The sequence below is a fragment of the Hemibagrus wyckioides genome, linkage group LG22 (assembly GCF_019097595.1).
Source record: "Hemibagrus wyckioides isolate EC202008001 linkage group LG22, SWU_Hwy_1.0, whole genome shotgun sequence".
Taxonomy (NCBI): Eukaryota; Metazoa; Chordata; class Actinopteri; order Siluriformes; family Bagridae; genus Hemibagrus; species Hemibagrus wyckioides.
The window spans coordinates 12,085,075-12,106,403 of record NC_080731.1 but is presented as its reverse complement, the minus strand read 5'-3'; the positions used below and the strand labels follow the sequence as shown (position 1 = coordinate 12,106,403).

The 21,329-nt window shown below is 39.1% G+C and overlaps 2 protein-coding genes across 4 annotated transcripts; one reads left to right on the top strand and one right to left on the bottom strand.

Moving 5' to 3' along the window:
- Window positions 1–988: 988 nt before the first annotated feature.
- On the top strand, window positions 989–15,070 carry LOC131343555 (coiled-coil domain-containing protein 158-like). The gene is given in 24 exon segments (XM_058375332.1): window positions 989–1,463; window positions 1,605–1,738; window positions 1,820–1,998; window positions 2,092–2,201; window positions 2,286–2,616; window positions 3,143–3,219; window positions 3,374–3,484; window positions 3,753–3,867; window positions 4,027–4,146; window positions 4,574–4,717; window positions 5,214–5,495; window positions 6,187–6,355; window positions 8,111–8,263; window positions 10,482–10,594; window positions 11,129–11,287; window positions 11,622–11,714; window positions 11,822–11,971; window positions 12,069–12,196; window positions 13,135–13,197; window positions 13,440–13,507; window positions 13,712–13,864; window positions 14,731–14,768; window positions 14,770–14,836; window positions 14,935–15,070. Coding segments are annotated over 24 exon segments (3,120 nt in total). The 5' UTR covers window positions 989–1,425; the 3' UTR covers window positions 15,060–15,070.
- Window positions 15,071–15,242: 172 nt separating this feature from the next.
- Window positions 15,243–20,165, bottom strand: zgc:158260 (uncharacterized protein LOC571389 homolog). 3 transcript variants are annotated; one of them, XM_058375341.1, is made up of 8 exons: window positions 19,984–20,165; window positions 18,565–18,937; window positions 17,416–17,579; window positions 16,812–16,986; window positions 16,520–16,690; window positions 15,662–15,820; window positions 15,472–15,567; window positions 15,243–15,382 (listed from the first exon to the last, which is right to left on the bottom strand). In XM_058375341.1, exons 1-8 carry the CDS (start codon window positions 20,064–20,066, stop codon window positions 15,281–15,283), a joined length of 1,323 nt encoding a protein of 440 aa, XP_058231324.1. In that variant the 5' UTR covers window positions 20,067–20,165; the 3' UTR covers window positions 15,243–15,280. The 3 variants fall into 3 exon arrangements, with proteins under 3 accessions (XP_058231324.1, XP_058231326.1, XP_058231325.1); XM_058375343.1 differs by having other exon boundaries at window positions 15,490–15,567; XM_058375342.1 differs by having other exon boundaries at window positions 15,662–15,802.
- Between the last annotated feature and the right edge of the window lie 1,164 nt (window positions 20,166–21,329).

The following is a 21,329-nucleotide window of genomic DNA, read 5'->3' as shown; positions in this document are numbered from 1 at the left end:
TGCTGGGGGCGGTCATGCTTTATTGCTGTGCACTTAAGTCTGTGAATGCTCTTTAGCTGGTGCAAGATGTTTTCTGCTTGGTTAAAGTAAGTCTGGCTCATGTAGAGAGCTGGCTGATGTTGACAAAAAAAAACAAAACCAGTTCTGATGCAATAACTTCAAAATGCTTTTATTTTTGATTTATTTGCTTTTACAATTTTCATAACAAATCTTTAAAATACTGGCATGAATTTCAGAGTTTCTTAGTATTTGGTTTGTCCCCTTTTTGCATAACATCAGTGTGCACTCGAGCTGGCACAGACTCCACAATCCATTTTAGATCAAATCCATGAGTGTTTGTGTACAGCTTCACTTGAAGAGAACAGATAGATAGATAGATAGATAGATAGATAGATAGATAGATAGACAGATAGATAGATAGATAGATAGATAGATAGATAGATAGATAGATAGATAGATAGATAGATAGATAGATATGGATAAAAGAACAAATCAACACATTTTTTTAACATTATTATCATGTTATTAAAGACATGAATGCCTATTGTTTTAAATTAAAATTCTTTCTAAATTAACTGAATTACAATAAAAAAATTTTATAATAATAAATAAACATGTTAATTATTACATGAAAAAAAGAATAGGCATTTATATCTTTAATAAAATGATAATAATGTTTAAAAAATATGTTGATTTGTTCTATCTATCTATCTATCTATCTATCTATCTATCTATCTATCTATCTATCTATCTACTTGCTGAATTGTGAATTTTGCATATAGATACTGAATGCGATACTGTTCAGTTACTGGCGAGAGTGGTTCCAAATGGCTCTCCAGTTCCTATACATGTGCACTACCTCAGGATATGATACAATATCTTCTACACCCTACATAGTGCACTATGTGACTGTTAGAGTGCCATATTGGATTCGCCTACTTTTAAGGGCTTTAGCTTGCCTGTCGCCTTGGTGACGGCAACGGCTTCCCTGCTGAAGTGTGTGCTAACTAACTTAGCTACGGTAGGTGCGTAGCAGGCAGGCTGTATAGCGCCAAACAAACTGAGGACCTAGCAAATTTTAATAGCGTTTTCAGATTTTTAATGTAATTAATTAGTTATGATATTCAACTAAATTAAGTGAATTAAAATGTGATTTAAACCAACAGAATGACTGTAGCATGCTGCACACCGGAAGTATGCCACAGCGCGTCACGGTATTTGAATAGAGAAAACGCTCGCGCTGTTACTCGTTGAAGTAAGCTGTAATCTCTTTACACTGGAGAGACTTTTCCTCATAAACCTGCTTTGTCTATGAAGTTGATTTGAATCTTTTCCATGAAAGCATTAATTATATTTGGATAATAATGATAACTTGGTAGATGTCTAACTATAAAGCAGTTGCAGTGAGACTTGAGTGAAGAGAGAATGGAGGTGAAGCACAGCATCAGCCTGGCAATGCTAAGGTATAAAATACTGCTAATAATAAGGTTTAGGAAAAATGTAATTGTAAGGCATTTCACCCTTACAGAATCATTTCTTGAATATAAATTTAACAGCGCATTTGAGTTGTTCTAACAGCATGATTATCATCCTGCACATCACAGTGAGGAGCTGAAGAGAAGAACCCAAGAAACTCTGAAGCTTCAGGAAGAAGTTGAACAAGCCACCAAGCTCACTTTGGAAAAAATGGGTCGCACATTTAGCAGCACAGACATGCCAGGAAATCATATTTCTACAAGTGAGAATACGTCTCCAACTATCATATCAGTCTTTCACTTCGTGTTCACGTTTTGCAGTAATGCTTGTGAACTCCTTGTAGATCACGAATCAGAGGGATCTCCAGATTTCAGAGTTAACACCCAACATTCTTACATCTCTCCTATTAACTCCACTGATGTGGACGTGAACGTTGCAAGTTTCCAAGGCAGAGATGTTCTTAAGCATGCACTAGAGGATTATTCACAGCAAGTCTCAGATCTCCAAAAGCAGCTGAGAGAGGTGAGTGTTTATCCCGTCTGACCATAGCTCTCTGCATATTATTCATGTGTACACATGCATACGTGTATGTCATCCTCTGATTATGCCTTTCAGACTTATGAGCTACATGAACTGCAAAAGTTCAATTTCCGTCAGTCCATCATCCAATTAGAAAACAAACTGCAAGGAAGCCAAACTGAGAAAGACATCTTAATAAACTTGAAGTGAGACTAAAATTTGTCATTTAAAAAGTCTGAAAATATAACACTTTTCCGGTATAAACTGTATATCATAATATATTTTTACAGGCTAAAAGAATCTGAGAAAAACACAAAGTTAATGGAGCAGCTGCAGGCATCTGAGCTGGAGCTGCACTTGCTAAAGCAGGCAGAAGGCCACAAACTGATGGAAGCTGACGACAAAGTGAAGACCTTAAACCGGAGAGCAGAGTTGATGACACAAATGTTGCAGGACATATTCACCAGGCTTTCAGATTATGAGAAGCGAAGTGGAAAATGTAGCAGTCTTTGCTATGATGGAGTCTTCAGCCCTAGCCAGCTTCATCTGGGACCTGCAGTGGAGAAAGCATTACTAGACCTGGAAAATGACAACCGTGGCCTCCAGGAAAAACTGCAAATGGTATGTCACTTGGTATCTTGTTTATTTTCGGGTTTCCCCTGGGTTCTCAGATTTCCTTGCACCTTCCAAAACATTCCTATAGGAGTATTCACTACACTAAATTGTTCCTGATTCGATTCACCATGATCCAAACCATGGAAAAATGCTTCCTGAAAATGAGTCATGAAGAAACAGTCAGGGATTTAACTGAAGCTAGATGTTCTAAATATTTGAAGGAGGATTTTTTCGCAGTGTTGCCTCTAAATCCAGGCCGCCAAAACACATGTCGATTTGGCTAGGATGCATGAATGCTTTGGCAAAAGAGGGAGCTTTTTAAACATGACTTCTCACAAACAGGAAAACATGACTCCTTGTCCTGATTAGTTTATGGTTCCTGGTCCACATTATGGGTTTTGATCCCAAAGCCAAGAGCAGCAGCATCAGCACATTTATTTTTTATTGAAAACTGATAGAATGTGAGGAGACAAAATACTAAATGTTTGCCACCAACTTAGCAAGTGTTAATAATTTTTTTTGTTTTAAAAAGGCGCAGAGACAACTGAAAGACCTGCAGGAACAGAGTCAAGAAAAAACAGAGTGTCTTCTACAGGAACATAAAAAAAGGTATGCTTCCAGGTGACTAGAGAAAGACAGATAACTTATTATTATTATTATTATTATTATTATTATTATTTAACCTTTTATACAGTGAGACGTTATGTATTTTATCTTGACTACAAATTTACATCTGACCTTTTTTTGTTGTTTTTGGAGCAAGAGTGGAGCAGCTCATTACCAGTCATGAACAGAAGGTGGCGATGTTGACTGAGAAACTGGAGAGCTCTCAGACTAACACAGATGGCCTGGAACACCAGGTGGAAATATTAAAGTAAGAGCGATTTCACAACAAAACATTTCACAACATGGACACTGTGCTTTTAAGAAATTAGCTGTGTGAAATGTCACACGATTTACTTTTAAATGTACTTTAGTAAAATTTTAAACCTCAACAAAGTTGGAATGGCTCTTTATTCCAGAGGTATCTGGCCAAAACCTGAACCACTTTTAAATGCTGTGCAGACCCTCTTCTCCCAGACTCTGTCTATAAATAACTAGTTTGTATTTTCAATTAATCTCGGTTTTGTGTTCATACAAAGACTACAGCTCCAGAGCCAAACCTCATTACACCAGTCAGAGATGAGTGATATGAAGTCTGAACTCTCGCTACTGCGCTCAGACCTGCTGGAGAAACAGAAGAGCTACACGGCTAAGGTTAGGCCAAAACGAGTTTAAAAAAATTGCTACTCAAAAAGAGGAATGAGTTGTAGCAAGTAATATGATGACCACATGCTGTTTTTCTCTCCATATACTGGATGAAAAAATCAAGCAGGCTGTAAAGTGTGCTGAATAAACCTGTGGATCCTCAATTAGGTCAGTGTTCTGGAGGAGGCGCTGGCTCATGCAAAATCCCTGGCAGAGCAGGTCCAGAAAGAGAGAGACCTTTTACTCCAGCAGGCTGAGGATCAGGACACCCAGCTGTGTCGACTCACAGTAATACACATTTAACCTTAATGCACATTACACTTCAGAAGAGCAGACATACATTTTAGAGAGAGATTTCATGGACACCCAAGCTTTCTCATGAACACAATTCCTCAGTTTGATAAATAATAGATGAAACACAATGACAGTACTTCTTACACCAAATCCACAAGGTAAATAATTTCCCCTAAAAAAGGTTTTATAATCACAGATAAGATGATCTGACTTGATCACATATATTTGCCTGCTATTTTAAGGAACGTCTTCCTATTCCTTACTACCCTCTAATTTTTATTTATTCTGCCTGTGACAATGCATAAAGGAATTTTAAAATAATTGATGAGAGTTCAATCACAGCACAATTTAGAGTGAAATATAGAAATTTGCATTGTGTGGTACAATTGTTTTTGACAACAACTGAACCTCTCTATCCCAGACAGAGCTCCGTCAGACTGCAGAGGAGCTGTGCCAAGAGCGGCAACGGAGACATAAACTGGAGCAGTGCGGTCTTGGAGTTCAGCAGCTTGACAATCTTGTCCGATCTCTGAGAGAGCAGTGCCAGGCACATGAGGACATAGAGGTTGGCAGGAAAAATTGCTGTGTATGTACATTAGCTAAGTCTGTAACTATACTATCTCAGTCTGAACATCTGAAGACTTGTGATCTGATTGAGGGTGATGCATACATATACTTGTACCATTTGACAATACTTTTTTATATTTAAGTTAGATTCAGAACAGCAAGGGACACAAAAAGAGTTGCTTCTTGGTGACAAAAACACTAAGTGTTTGCATGTGAGAAACCAGGCATCAGCTTTCCTAGTATTTGTTATAATCGTATTTGATTAATCTGATCTAAATATCCTATTGTTTTTGTCATTTTATTCTCTGGGCATTTCCAAGCTTGTAAAATAGAAATGATCATAATTGCCTTATGAGTTTATCACCTGGAACCACTTAAGATAAAACTGAGTTAAGTCTAGTGCAGTGGGGCATGTGGCCAAACAACATGCTCTTTCACACATAATGTTGAATGATTTGTATGAAATGTCATGTGGAATGATGTATGTAATGCAGGAGCAGAGCAGTGGTGTAGGCAGGAGGCTTCAGTCTCTGGACCAATGGGATGCAGAGCTGCCACTGAAGCAGCAAGAAATGCAACATGACTGCACTCAGCTGGAGGAGGCACACACACAGGTGCAGGCACTACAGACTGAGCTGGAGCTGTTGAAGGTCAGGCTGGAAGATGGAAAAAACAGTGGCGAGTTGCTCATGAGGCCTCTGGTGGCCTTGCAGCAGGAGAGGAACAGTCTTACCATGCAGCTTGAGCAGCTCCGGCTGGACAACCAGCAGCTGAGGGTAAACCTATAAAGTTTTAAAAATTTGGATTACGTTCTCTACATGTACAGATCTGTCCATAATACGCACATTCACACCTAGAGGCAATTTAGTATAGGCAATCCACCTACCAGCATGTTTTTAAGCTGGGGGGATTAGGGGATGGGGCAGTGGATGAGGTTGGTTGTTGGGGTCAGAGGAAATTTGGAGGAGAGTGTAGCAGACACATGGATAACATGAAAAACAATGCAGTAACCGGAGCCAAGAATCAGACCGAGGATGTTCTATGCCAATAGCAGCTGCATCCCTGTCTATTAATCGCCATCTCACTAACTTGCAGTCATTAGGTTATATTTAGAGTTCAACTATGAGTGTTCAGTGAAAAGATGTATACTTGTATACTATTTGGACAGTTGCACAAGAATTGCATGAATCTGCTGCTTCTTATTGCGAGATGGTCAGTGTATTGTAAGGTAACAACCACAATATTCATATTTATTTGTCATATAACCCAGAACTAATTAAGTTTGTAAATTAACAAATTAAATTCATTTCAATAATGATTATTGTTTTATATTTTGTTTGCCCAAAAAAAGGTGTTATGGAAGGAAACTGGTCAGGGTTTGAGCACACAAATTGTGGTCACTAACCTAGAATTGCAACTGCTGAGAGGTAGCATACAAAACTCTGGTGTACTTGTCTGTGTGAACAGGCTGCTCTGCTGGAGGCCGAACTGAGGCTGAGTGCTCTGGAGCAGGAGAAGACCCAGCAGCGGGCAGCGCTATCAGAGAGAGCCAGCAGCCTCCACCAGCTAACTCTGGAGAAACAGCAGATGACTTCTGAGCTGGAGAGCCAGCGCAAGAAGCTGGAGCAAATCAAGGGTAAAGAGAAATACTCATCTGACTGTGCCAGATGTAGCACTTAAACTGAAATTTCCTATCAAATTGTTGATGGAGGGAGTATTACAGGCCCTAGTCATGTATGAACCTAGTTCTGACTCCAATTTCGAATGGTCTTTCAGTTTTACTTCTCCATTATCAACGGCGATGTAAAACATCTAGATACTCACTGTGCACATGTGAATGCATACACCTTGCAACACAGCCACATATGGCACAGTATTTTCAATAAATACTATTGTCAAACAGCCATCTTTTTGTTTATCCTTTATGCATGTGTACATAGATAATTACAGGTAAACGTTATGGACCTAGCGTCCATGCAGCTCTTTCCTAGTGGGCTGCTTTCTCCTCTAAATATTCAAAATCCTCTGCCATCTAGTAACTAGAAGTCTTACTTGGTAGAGATTCTCGGGTGGTATTTTCTCTTAACATAAATGCTCTGTCTAATGTTAAGCTGGATTTCTGCTAATCCACATCTCTGGGTTTAGAGTCTTCCCTCCTCACAACCTACCCCTTTTTAATTTGTCAGCTCCTATTAGCCCCCACAGAGAATCAGGCCATGCATGACACAGTCTCTTTCATCAGCCATGGTACAGTGCCCTGGCTCACAGTGAGCAAAACAAAAAAAAGCTCCCTTACACTGTGTAGAGCAGGTTACCTGTTTAATCAACATATGGCTAGATTCATAAAGAATGCTAGTTAACTCATCACTCCAAATGTGTTGTGGATATTACTGTGCTTGCCAGTCAGATTCAGAAAGGCTACCATTGTGTGGTATGTATGATATTCCTGCCTCAGGGGGTTTATTGGCAGTAGTGATCCCCCAGTCTTGTTGTCAATGCAGATTTTAGAACTGGAATATCTGCATATGGCTGGACCTCACAGACTCTGTCTCAGATAAACAGGTTTAGACGCAGGGCAGTCCTAACAGCTGGAGTCCTGAAGGAAGGATATGGTTTCTCTTCTCACACAGGATGTTCTCATTTGGTCTCAGTGAGAGTAACTCCTCTACACTGGTATGACAGACACATTGTTGAGATACATATGTCCAGAAGAGTGGGGTCTGCACCCAGAAGTAAGAACTCAGAACTTCTTCGCCAGTGCCAGGCCAACACATTGCCATTTCTGCTTCTCTCTAGCAGACCTGAACAGCCTTTTGGAACTAGATGCCTTGATGCTCTAGCTCACAACTGGCTTCAGCATATAGATTTTAGCAGTCCTGCTTGTAGCCCTGTGATGACTGGCATGACCTTGGATCACACTACTTAGTTCCTACAAATTGTAGTTTTCTATACCCAGAATAACCACCAGAGTTTCTACTCATTAAATAACCAGCTCTAGCTTGGCAAGAAGGTTCAAGGAAAAGATGGCTGTACAAAGGGCCATAGCTAGGAATTTTGGGGCCCTCTGAATGGTGTAGGCCCTGCTACTCGTATACTACTTTATGAAATTGAAACGTATTTAATCAATATTGAATTGTTTTGTAGTTTTACTTGAATTCTGTTTCACTTGATATGATTAAGCTTATTATGCATGCAACAATATAGTTGTACTAAGAGGCAGATTGACCGCTGGAATTTAGTGGACCCCCACAAAATCACCATTAACAACAATAGTGATGACCCTGGATTTATAGCAACGGCGTCTATTGCAAATACTGCGTTATGTCACTATATGACATTTTTAAAAGGTCTTGACTTGCATGCACACACCTGTGTTGGTTCTCTCTATTAGAAGAGCATGAGGCTTTGAGAGAAGAACACAGCAGGAAAACCGAGGAGCTGCAATGGCAAAACAGCAAGCTAAAAGCCCAGCGTAATACCATCCGAAACGACTTGGAGAAGGCCAAGAGCACTCTCAAAGCACTGGAGGGTGCCGATGAGCATGGTACTCACACACACACACATAAACACACACACACACACACACCAAATACAGTATATAGGGTGCACCATATATAAAGTAACATTAAAGTGGTTAAAAAGTAAAGCAAAAGGTAACGCAATAGATTTTTAACCCTATCCACACTGTAAATTCAGCAGTGCCAAAGTATTAATCCAAATCCTGACTCCTTGACATCTAGGTAATCTTTAGTGCAATTGCAATGGATGATTGGGTCATTCTGATCACAGATACATCCCCAAATGGCACTTCGCATTAACTGACCAAACCTCAGGACAGTGAAGCTCTTATCACTTAACAATATGTAGTATAGGTTATCCTATTGTCTGTGTACAGCTGAATAAATATTTTGGAGCAAAACTGCACAAACCTAATTAATGTAGAGTGCATTAATATAATCTTATGTGTGTGCCTTACTGTTACTATGGTTCATACTCTGAATGTACATACACTGATCAGGCATAACCTTATGAGCAGTGAGAGGTGAAGTGAATGACACTGATGATCTCCTCATCATGGCACCTGTTAGTGGGTGGGATATATTAGGCAGCAAGTGAACATTTTGTCCTCAAAGTTGATGTGTTAGAAGCAGGAAAAATGGGCAAGCGTAAGGATATAGAGCGAGTTTGACAAGGGCCAAATTGAGATGGCTAGATGACTGGATCAGAGCATCTCCAAAACTGCAGGCCTGCATACATGGTCAGTCTCTATCAAAAGTATCCTTTAAGTCCTTAAAGGATCTATTGCTAACATCTTGGTGTCAGATACTATAGCACACCTTCATGGATCTAGTGGAGTCCATGCCTCAGGGCTGTTTTGGCAGCAAAAGGGGAACAAACACAATATTAGGCAGGTGGTCATAATGCTATGCCTGATCGGTGTAAATTGCTGGTAACAGATGTTTGAATTTTGTCTTGCTTAAATTGTACTTTTAGTTATTACTGTTCTAAAATATCTGCCGTCTATTTTATGGCATTTTTATCGCAGTAAGCTGTGAACATTTTAATGAAGTTTAATTCTATTGAGGTACCAGCACAGCTTCTTCACTAGACTTAAGTACAAGTCAGATAACTGTAACTAAATTTAACTAAATTTAGCCATTGTTTGCACTTCCAATATGAAAGGATTGCTGGAATCATTTGTGCGCACCCGCTTTGTAATTTCCATTTACTGATTAACCCCAAACAAAAAGACCGTTTTCAATTAGGCCAACCTTCGTCTTTACAATGACACAATGGGGAAACGAGAGCCAAAGTGGCACTCGCTGACCCCCTAGGATCATTCACTATTTGTGGACATATCAAAGCCCTGGGAAAGAATGTATAGGAAGTGTTAATGTATATAAGTACAAACATAGCTCTCCATCTCCAGTGAGCAGCCCATGCTTGAAGGGAAAGGATGTTTTTATAATCAGCTGTTTTTGTGCAAAGGTAATTCACAATGTTCATTGAGTGAGGTGAGATCTGGGTCAAGTTGAAATAATAGGTGGAAGACTCTGACCCTCTAGTTGCATTTGGCTTCTTTAAGGATTGTGTTCACGCATGTAGCCCTCCCCTCAGTTCCTTAGAATAGCAGGAAGGCTACATACTGGGATGCTGGTTTTGGAGCATCTTGGTTCACTAGTTTCCTCCTATTATTCTTCCTCCGCATATTCTATGTGATTTTCCATCATGTGACAGTGTAACCCGACTCTGCTGTTCAGCCATTTGTTCGTTTGCTGAACGTCATCATGGTACGATTGTTACAGCAAGAAACTGTGCAGTGTTAAACACTTTGGAAAACATTGTGTTTGTATTGTCTAGGTTCTGGCCTCTGGAGTGTAGTTTCTATAAGACTATTTGTTATATTGCTTGTGTATTATTGCATGGTACATAGGCGCTTGTGAAGAGAATGGGAACAATGTGGTCCCATATGACGCAAGCTTCAGTCTTTTCGAGAAGCTAAACAAAGCATCCTTTTAATCATTGGCAGAAACTTAACAGAGTAGCTGCTAGGTCACTTTCTTCAGGTCATGTGAAACAGATATTCGGAGTTTTCATTCTTGTTTAAATTTCGGTCACAGATTTACATGATCCACACACCAAAGCTAACACAGTGTCACATGGTAATGATTTTAGTAACTCCCTGATAACGTTTCAATGCTTATATAAGATATTTATGTTTTCTGATTATAAGTTGTTTGGTGCTATATGTGGTCTTTCAGGTCTAAAGGTTGCCTTAGGCATCCAGAAGCAGATCACTGCCAAGCGAGAACAGGTTGATTTACTCCAGAGCCGTGTACAGATGCTGGAGGAGAGCACAGAAAAACTCACTCAGGTACAGCTCTTTACCAGCAGGTCCAATGGCAAACTCTGTCATCTGGGCCACTGTACAGTCAGAAATAAGAACTTTCTCAAAAAGAAGCTAGTATAACATTGGGTTATACTTTTATTTCACATTTAACATGAGAAATGTCTGTAATAATCACAGTGATGACAGGCGTTTACATTAGCATTACCACACACAATAATGCATTTAAATGGTGCAGCATAAAAGATGTGTTTGGATTAATGTTATCCCATTCTCTCCTCAGCCTTTTGGTTAAAAATCTTATTAGCTGCAATAAAATTACTGGCCAAAAGACTGATCATTAAGGGGGATAAATAAAGCATCATTGCTTTTAATGGCATTAACTTAGACCGCAACAAATCGGTCTATTCTGCATTTTTTAATTTGGTTCCTTAAATATTTTTTTGCTGTATTTGCAGCATACTTCCCATGTTTGAATTATTCAATATCCTGCTTGAATATAATGGTTTTAATAAAGTCAGATTAACCCAGTTGCTGTCGTTCTGGTTGTTGGACTCTCAGGAAAAGAACCACCAGGTGATGAAGAGCAAACGTCAAGCACAGATGGTGCTTTTTGAGAGGGAGAGACGGAAAAGGCTCGAGACAGAGTTGGAGGTTTGTCGTTCTAAGGAGAACCTGCTGAAGAGCGAAATTGAGCGGCTTGACACAGCTCTGCACAAGGTTCTCTTAAATCTTTTAATCAGAATGTGCAGCAGGGAAGATGAAAACAGGCACAATAAGGTTTAATAAAAAATAGTGCCTTCAAAGAGTGCCTTTTGGACATTACTTAGATTAAAATGATGTGTGAAAACGTATACCATACATGATTTATTTATTTAGACTAATTGTCAAGCAGGTGATTTGGTTTAAAAAAATATTTTAAGGACTCACCTCTTACATTTTTGGAAGACATTTTGTCTTTGAACATCTAATATGAACATTAATTCTGACAGCTCTACTGAAAGCCACAATATAGTGTTTCTATCCCATGACTTTTATGCTTTATCTCTTCCAGATGTCTGACAGTTTTGTAGAGTGCCAAGAGTACATTCAGAAACAGCAGCAAGAGATCATGAGGCTGAAACTCCAGCACACACTAGAGCTGAAGGTATGCTTTGTACTGAGATTTCCATTCAGCTGTGCTAACAGTGATTGCTATCATTTACATCATCACAGTGTTCAACAGTACAATACTGCTTTGTGTATCATGTCTAGGAGGGCCAGAACTTACGATCCACCAGTGCCAGAACTTGTGAGCACGGACAAGATTTACTACCTACGAACAACATCTGCACATCACCCATCACCAGCCCTTCAATTTCAGCACAAGTGTCCTTTCAAGCTCACTCTGCCAGCCAGGTAGAGGTATAAACCCTTACAATGACAAAGTACTACCAGTAACAGCCAGTAAGAATAGTTTGGAGTGTGTTTTTTTTTTTTTTATCTCTTTCTCTGTGTCCAGCTAAATATTAGTAGCCGGAAGTGTAGCCCAGTTCTGGAGCTGCAGAGCCTGGTTAAAGAGCTACGCAGTGTGATTGATATGGAGCAGAGCCCTGACACCTTCTACACCAGCTTGAGGAGGAGCAGAAAGTAAAGAGTCTTGTCTCAGATCAATCATTGTGGAGCTCTTCTATGAGAAACCAGGAGTGTAAATGATTTCAACAAGCTAATCAGTAGCCTAAAAAACAGGCCTGTGTTTTTCTACTGTTGCTGTTGAACTCAATAATATTCAACACAACAATAGATATTTAAAACTGAAACAAAAATTATGCAGTGCACTAGAAGAAAATTATATTACTTAAGAAAACTCTATGCCTGAAAAATATTGTGTTAAAATAAACCAGGCCGCATCTCCATACAGTTAGGGTCATGAGTTGTTTTTTTTTGTCTTGTAAATGTCTTATGTAGCTTCTAAAGGGGAGTAACACTGGAAAAAATAAGATACTTAAACAAAATCATAACAATTTAAAATAAGTTGCTCAATTGCTCCTTTTGTAATAGTTAAGATTTGCAGATTCTGCAAGACGTATATAAACTTATGACTCTCTAAAAGCATTCATTTTATACATGTAGAGCTTATTTACAACTGAAGAATTCATATAGAGGTGATAGAAAAATCCATGTTAACAATATTCAATTAAATTCAATTTAGTTTTGTGATTATCAGAGGACATTATCACATTTTAGTCATGTGATTATCAGAGGACATTATAAGCAGCTTTACAAAAATACATATATATATATGTAGATCTCTACTGAACAATCCCTACTGACAAACCTTAACAACTGCTCTTGGGTTTTGTTTTGACAGTACAGGGAAATTAGTCAATTCATCTCTGTGGTAATTACCCAAATGTAATAATTAAAGGAATACTCCAGGGGTTTTCAGACTTAAGCAATGCCATTTCTTTCTAGATCATTTCTTTAAGCTAGAATGTTACATTGACAGCTGTAGCTTCTATTGTTTTTTTTTTGATTAAAAAGCATGTGATTGCAATAGCTTGATAATGTGTGACTTATTTATCCAGAGATGAAGTGACCAGGAGAGTTGAAGGTGAAAACAGGAAGACAAGCACAAGTATCAGTGACCGGTGAGAACATCTCAAACATAAGATTGTGTATATTTGTACAAATTTTCTGCATTTCGGCATTGCTTGATGCTTGCTTGTGTGAGATTCACTTCAGTATCAGTCTCTATTCTGTAACACATGATTATATGGCAATACTTCCTGACTGTTTGAACTCCTCTCTTTCTTCATTCTATGTTGCGCTGTTAATGCACACTGCCATTAATTCACGCTTGGCCTGCCCTGCATGTTTGGCCATAATGCAGTGAACAAGATCCTGTCCGAGTCCCTAACTTCAATAAACAGGACATGAACGGTGATTTTTCCGCTAACAGTGAGTGTACTGCTGTAATGATGAATGTAATTAATAAATGAACACGTCCATTTACAGTAGCAAATCCCCCCCAAATCTTAACCTCTTGTCATTTGTGCAAGAGCATATAGTGAACATTAATTCTTAACTAAAATTTTACATATAAAATGCAATGTTCCCTACAATTTAATGTATTTTTGCTGCCGAATATTTCTTTTTTCATAGATAAAGCTGGAATGAGAGTGTGCCGGCCTCAACACAATTCATTCACAGCACTGGGACGGAGGTCTCCAGTACACTCCCTCCTGACCTCTGACCTTCCTAACAATATCTTTAATAGCCTCAGAACACAAAGTCCTTCCCTTACTGCGCAAACATGTAAGCCTTTATTTTGTATCAAACCAAGTTTATATTGTTTTAGCCAGATAATTGTCTAACACAAGCCACGGTGTAACTGGTTTGCAACATTATGGGTTACTAAAGCTTTATTTATATTTTAGTATTAAAAATATATTTGATGCATTGTTCTATTTTAGTTATCTTGCATATACTATATGGCTAAAACACGTGAGCCTTTCCCAAACGTGCCACAGTTAGAAGCACACAATTGTACAGGATGTTCACTGTAGCTTTACAATTTCCCTTTGATGACCCACTGCACAAAACCAGTCATAAAAAATGGTTTGCCTATGTTAATATGGAAGAACTGGAGTGTCCTGCACAGATTCTTGACCTCAACCCCACTGAACACATTTTGGAATGAACAGGAAATTCGACTGCACCCCAGATCTCCACTCCCAACACCAGGGCCTGACCAGTGACCTCACTAACGCTCTTATAGCTGAACTGACAACTCAACACAGCTACTTTCCAAAATCCAATGGAAAGCCTTTTCAGAAGAGTGGAGGTTATTATAAAAGGGGGGCTAAATATAGCATGGGATCTAAAGAAAATGTAAGAACAAAGTGTATATTTTGAAACTAATATTAAAAATGAGCTGTTCATCTCAACCAGGCACTTACTGGAGTCATAGTTTCCTGTGGCTAAAGATTAAATTGCTTCTGTAAGGCTTTATAATGCATCTGAATACCACTTTTGTTATATTTTGTTACTAATACTACTATATTTGTTAATAGCATTTGTTATTAGGAAATAACTTTCCAAATAATGCTAATTTGACAGCTTGCTTATATGTCAAGATACAGTAAATATGCTTATATATATTTATATATTTATTGAAACAGCTTTCATTAAGCAAGCTGAAATAGCAGGGCAGACATGCAAAAAAACAGCAGAGCAAGCTGACCAGCCTTCAGAACAAAGCAGAGGATCATCAGATAAAGAATCAAGGTAGGAGTGTTGCTGAGAGTAGAGTTTGTGAACATTTTTTGCTTTGTTTTTTAATAATGGAAAGCTTATATTGCTCTGTTTGTCTGACACTTTTGCAGAAAAGACCTCTATGATTAAAAGCCAGGAAAAGATGAGGAGGAGGATCAAAGAGAGAAAAACACACAAAAACGATAAGAGTCTAGACAAGACAGAAGACAGAAGAATTAATTTACAATGCAAATAAATGGGGTTTTTTTAACATATAAAAAAAAGAATATGAGCCAGATAAGTGACTAAAATGTATAATCTGGCAAAACGTTATTTAGACACATGGTTTAATTTAAATAAAGGACATTTCCAACATTTTTACAGTTAAAAATAGTAATGACTGCTGTCCAAAATGTCATTTATTTATCCTTTATTAAAGTACTGCTTAGCTTAACATGAATGATAGCTGAGGTGTATTTAAAGCATGGCAGATACAGCGGGTGTAGATGCTGAAGCTGTAACATGTGTCACTCTGTTCCTGTTCTCCCGCTCTTCCTCCAAAAAAAGAGAACTGAGAAACTGCAGAGTAATACAAATAAATATCAGATGTGTTTGACTATGCCATGTATAACATTCTAGTTTTCAGGTTTCAGGAGTCACTACAGTACATGATTGTTTATCTTTACCCCAGGAACTCTTAATCCTTTACTGATGATGAACTGCTTAAAAGCCTGAGCTCCATGCATCTGCTTCAGTTCTTCATCCTGTTCAGCAGAGAAAAATGAACAGACCTCATGTGACCGGAGGATGAATTGAGCAACCTATCTGCTTTCATTGGCTCCAGCTGATTACGCTAACCTTCTCAGTGAGTTGTTGGTCAAACTCACAGTCTTCAGTCACTGAAGGGTCTCTCAGTGGCTCATTTGCAGGCCGCTTCTTCCACGTTTTAGGGTTTAAGTACCATGCACCATATGTAGTTTTTTTACTAGGAGTATACACCTGGGGTTGAGAGAATAACTGGACAAGTTGGACGAAATAATTTTTCATTAAAGAAAACTTTGTATTTTGTTTTTTTACTTTACAAAATAATTGTTTAAATATTATTTATTTTTTAAGTCTAAAAATCAAATATATTTCTAAACCCAAATATGAAAAATGCCCAACACAATACATTTCAACATGAGTAGGCTTGACCTGAAGCTACCTTTCCTCTATTCACCACTCTGGATAAAAAAAACCTTGAACTGTCACCCTCTTGCTGTTTTTGAAAAGGACACTGATCCATATTAGTAATACTGTACATTTGGCACTAACCACCTTATCATTAACATTTCAGGCTGGATAAACATATGTACAAGTTCAACAGAAAGAATGGAAGATTCTAGAAAGATATTTCCAGTCACTGATCTCAAACATCCTAATAAATTGGGCCCCCAAAATTGGCATAAGCATTCATCCTATCGTCAGGTCTCAACATTGTCAAAGCTATGTATGGCTGGGAGCCCAAAAGGGTATAATTGGTTCTGCTAACAAAACTGCTGTCTTTGGGGTTGAAAATATGCAGTGGCAGGCTTTGTTCCACCTTCACAGACTAGTAGCTTTCATGACCTAGCTATTAGATGGAAAGTGGCAAATGATTAATTGGGGCAGAATTGTGTACAATTAAAGGTAGCTCTGATACAGTGTCTTCTGTGTCACTGTAAACTCAGTGGTTACCTTGTTCAGCTCCGAATCTTTCAGTTCCTGGTTGTGTGAATCGTCTTTAGGCATCTCCTCTGGTTTTTCATTAGTTCCAACATCTTGGAATGCTAAGCCAGGCTTCTTTTCACAGCCACTGGCAAACAGGTTCAGGATAGTGGACTCTGTGATGTCACTGGTGTCCTCACCCTAAATGAAATAAGCGTATAGCGTAAGGTTACACAGGGCAAAAGTGATGTCAGTGATGTCAATCATAATGCCAGTGCGGACTGTTATGAATGCATGTCTGTTTACTGTAATTTGGACTGACCAGCGAGGTGACCCAGTCACAGAAGAGCTTGGTGACTCTATTGATTTCTTCATCCATCGAGGTGGAGTGCAAGCTTTTGTTGCTAATCATTCGATCTTCTTTGGCAAACCTCTCCTTAACTTCCTTCAATTTATAAGGATTCCAAGAAGTTTTTTTTACCTCGTCCTGCCCGAAACTGTGGAGATTATGTTTAGACATATCTAACATCAGACATTTGCTACAGTTTTTTTTTTTTTTTTTTATCAAAGTGATTTACAACAAGTGAGGCAGAAAAATGACAGAGCTGAAATAAAGTAAAAACAGCTGCAGGATCCAGCAATCAAAAACAAAACAGCAAGTTCTAGTGCTCAAGAGAAAGCACAAACATAACTATGACAGTTGGAGTGAGTGTGTTGGGTGATTTAGGTCTTATAAGACATTTTATTACCTGTGGAACAACAACAAGGAGAAAGCCTGATGTATGACATGCAGCAGGTGCCTGTTCACTGCTGTCCAATTCTTTGATGGACGGCCAGATTTACGAAACTAACATTCCATTAGATAATAAAACAGGTGAGCATGTCCATAAGCCAAGCATAGGCTCTTGGATAGACAGAAGACTTACACTGGACTATTCGGTGATTCTGTTGTTGGATCTGGTAAAGTCTCTTGAATAAGGCCTTCACATGGCACCATATCTTCTTTGCTACACTCCTCTCGTTTAGCCAGAGGTGTCTCAATCCTAACGTGCAGGGCTGGGTCCAGGACAGACAAGACGTCATAGAACAGCTAACAAATGAGGTGAAAATACATGACGTTAGCATTTTCCATTTGACAAGGTACATGCGTTCTAAAGCTATGGTCACAAATACAGTGATTTATTTTATCATTGCAAATCTTCAGACTCCTCAGTATGAAGAATCAATAGGCAGTCCTACTATTGGTTGCCATGGTAATAATGTTCGTTATTGTTGGGTTGTGTAAATATCGTTCCAAATTATTTTTCTTGCTGCTAAAACGAAATTCTGGAGGGAGATTTGGCATTTGTATATAGAATTCACCAGTGTGTATATATATATGGATCAAGATAAGATGAAGACGAAGCAGTGTGTGCTCTTTGCCACAGATCATGTGCCCTCTCCTGACTTCACTCCCATTATATATTTGCATAAAGTTAAACATTTCTCAACTTTCTCACATCGCTTGGTCACGCCCACATCTCATCTCCATGTTGCTCGTGTCAGTGGTATTTGGCAACTCTGACTGAAATGAATGAGCTCTGGTCATTGTGGTGTTTGTGTTTTTCATGGTATGATAACCTAGTCTAAAAATGTCACTGTTGTTGTATTAAACAACCAAAAAACTTGTGGTGGAAAAAAATTATGAAATATTTATAGTCTTATCCTTGTATATATGAAAAACAATAGGTAATAAATAGAACAAAAATGCCTTATTTATTCTTCTTACTTACATATTTCTAAGAACAGCTTTCTCATAAATTGACAAAAATCTCTTACACTGTCAGTATTTATCACGTAGTTATAAGTAGAGGAAAGGCTGTGTGCTCATTTGTGAAATTTTTGGGATGTCACAGCCATATACAAAAGGGATGAGAACCATGCTTTGGTATGTCTGAGACTTCAAACAAATTACACTAGATTTTAAAACACGCTTTCGAACATCTTTGTTCTAAAGATCATGCGACTGCTGACCAAAAGTGTCAGAGATGTGTTTTGCGAAGTTGATGGTATTACATTATCTGCATCTAATCTACCTCAGGTGGCATGCCACTTCCTAAGTGTGGATAGAGAGCGAGGGGGTGTGTGCTCAGGCTCTGCTCCACTGCGTCCACAAATCGGTGGCGACTCTGGCGTAGGCAGTTCTGTTTGGAGAAGCAAGCCTGCTCTTTGGTAAAACGTCTTTTTGGTGATTTTACTGGCTCCGGCTTATGAGACAGGCCAAAAATGGCAGCTTCAGTTCCACGCTGGGGCTGTGTGAAAGTCCCTGCCTGGGGTACAGGGTAGCCATCTCTGAAATCATCAAGTCCTGAAGTCAAAAAGCGCCATCTGCGTCCATTCAGGGCCCCGGAGAGCTGCAGCTTCTGAACTGGGTCCTTCATACACTTAGTGCGGAGTCTTTCTTTGTACCTGCACCAAGACCAAAGACAAATTACGGGTAAAATCTTCAATTTATGAAATCGAAATTTACATACAGCCAAAAATTATGTGGACATCTGACCATTACACATAATATGTTCTTGTAACACATCCCATTCAAAAGCCATGGGCATTAGTATGTGGTTCCCTCCTTTGCAGTTCTAACAGCCATTATTGCCCTAGAGTTTAGGGCATTAGGTATTGGTGTTAGATGAGGAGGCCTAGGGAGTTCATCCCAAAGGTGTTCAGTGGGGTTGAGGTGCAGTTCATTTGAGTTTTTTCACTCCAACTAAGAGTAATACTAAGAGACATCTTTTACATCTGTGTGATTCCAGCTTTGTGGCAACAACATATGGGATTTTTGGACATGTAGGATATCTCAATATAAACCTACATATGGGCTACCCCTTCACGCTTTCCAGTTTGTTTTGATATCCACCTAGGAATTTCTTAAAAGGAACATGAAACCAGCACAGACCACAAACCGTGCATAGATCCTTAATGCATCTTCCCAACATACACTTATAGTAGATACTGAATTTACTGAGCTCATGGTGATCTATAAAATGTCATAATACACCAAACAGGCATAACAATTTGACCAGCTGCCTAATATTGTGTTGGTCTCCCTTTTTGCTGCCAAAACAGCCCTGACTCATCATGCACTGTGTATTCTGACACCTTTCTATCAGAACCAGCATTAACGTCTTCAGCAGTTTGAGCAACAGTAGCTCAACAGTAACAGGTGCCATGATGAGGAGATCATCACTCCTCTCGGTGTTCATAATTTTATGCCTGATTGGTGTATAGCGTTAATGCATAATTATCAAACCATCTTGTCTACTTTGAATATACTTTCAGTGGGTATCATACTCAAAATACTTCACTTTTTTTTGGTTGAAAACAAAGACAATACAAAAATCAGCTAAAATAAAATAGATCCAGTTCTACAGTGTGTAAAGTGAAGGTAAGTCATCTATCTGTAAATAGAAACTAATTGGCTAAGTTAGGAGAAAAGTATAGGTCCAGTACAATACCAAGGATGAACAGGAGTGCTGTCTCCGGGTCCAATTTGACATTTTTTGTCGTTCATCTTGTGCATTTTCTCAGCAGTCAGCATTTATTGATCATATGACCTTTGGCTTGGACAAAAAAACCCGCTCTAAAACGTTTTGCTAACACGGCTACACTAATCGCCCTAGCCGAATCAGCGCGTGCGGTTGCTATGGCAGAGGAGAAGCGCGAGGCGTGTCACTTAGTGAAGTGCGCACTTCGCAGTAGTGTAGAGACAAGAATTGGGACATGAGCCGAGGAATTTTAAGGAATCTTGCAGCTTGTTGGTAGACAGAAACAAATCTTGTGGCAAGGATTTAAATCACTGTGACTGTTGTGTGTGCTGCTTAGTAGTTTTCCCATCCCATGGCCACCCCATTGTACAAGACCTGGCATCCTGGCATCAGGGTGTAATCCTACACCTAGTATTCCCAGGATAGGCTTTGGATCCACCGTGGCACTCACCGGGGAATGGCTCACTGTGTATGGCTCACAGTAAAATGCTTAAAAAAATTATGGTCAATTCAATAATCTTAATTGGTAATAGGGATATACACTCTGAGCAGAACACAACAAAGGTCAAAGCTCAAAACATCCCAGGATGCAACAGTGTGAGAAATACACTGATCAGGCATAACATTATGAGCACTGAGAGGTGAAGTGAATAACACTGATGATCTCCTCATCATGGCACCTGTTAGTGGGTGGGATATATTAGGCAGCAAGTGAACATTTTGTCCTCAAAGTTGATGTGTTAGAAGCAGGAAAAATGGGCAAGAGTAAGGATTTGTGCGAGTTTGATGAAGGGCCAAATTGTGATGGCTAGACGACTGGATCAGAGCATCTCCAAAACTGCAGCTCTTGTGGGGTGTTCCCGGTCTGCAGTGGTCAGTATCTATCAAAAGTGGTCTAAGGAAGGAACAGTGGTGAACCGGTGACAGGGTCATGGATGGCAAAGGCTCATTGATACACGTGAGGAGCGAAGGCTGGCCCGAGTGATCCGATCCAACAGACAAGGTACTCTTGCTCAAATTGCTGGTTCTGATAGAAAGGTGTCAGAACACACAGTGCATGACGGGTCAGGGCTGTTTTGGCAGCAAAAGGGGGACCAACACAATATTAGGCAGGTGGTCATAATGTTATGCCTGATCAGTGTATAATGCAGCTTCTTTATGCTCTTTATTAATATTCATTTTTAACACCAATTTTGAAATAATGGTTTATGAACTATATTTAATATGTCATAATGTTCATATAAAAATCATCTAAATTTATTAAGAACCACAATCAGTTAAATAAGGATAACTGTAAGTAACTACAAGCTATTAGC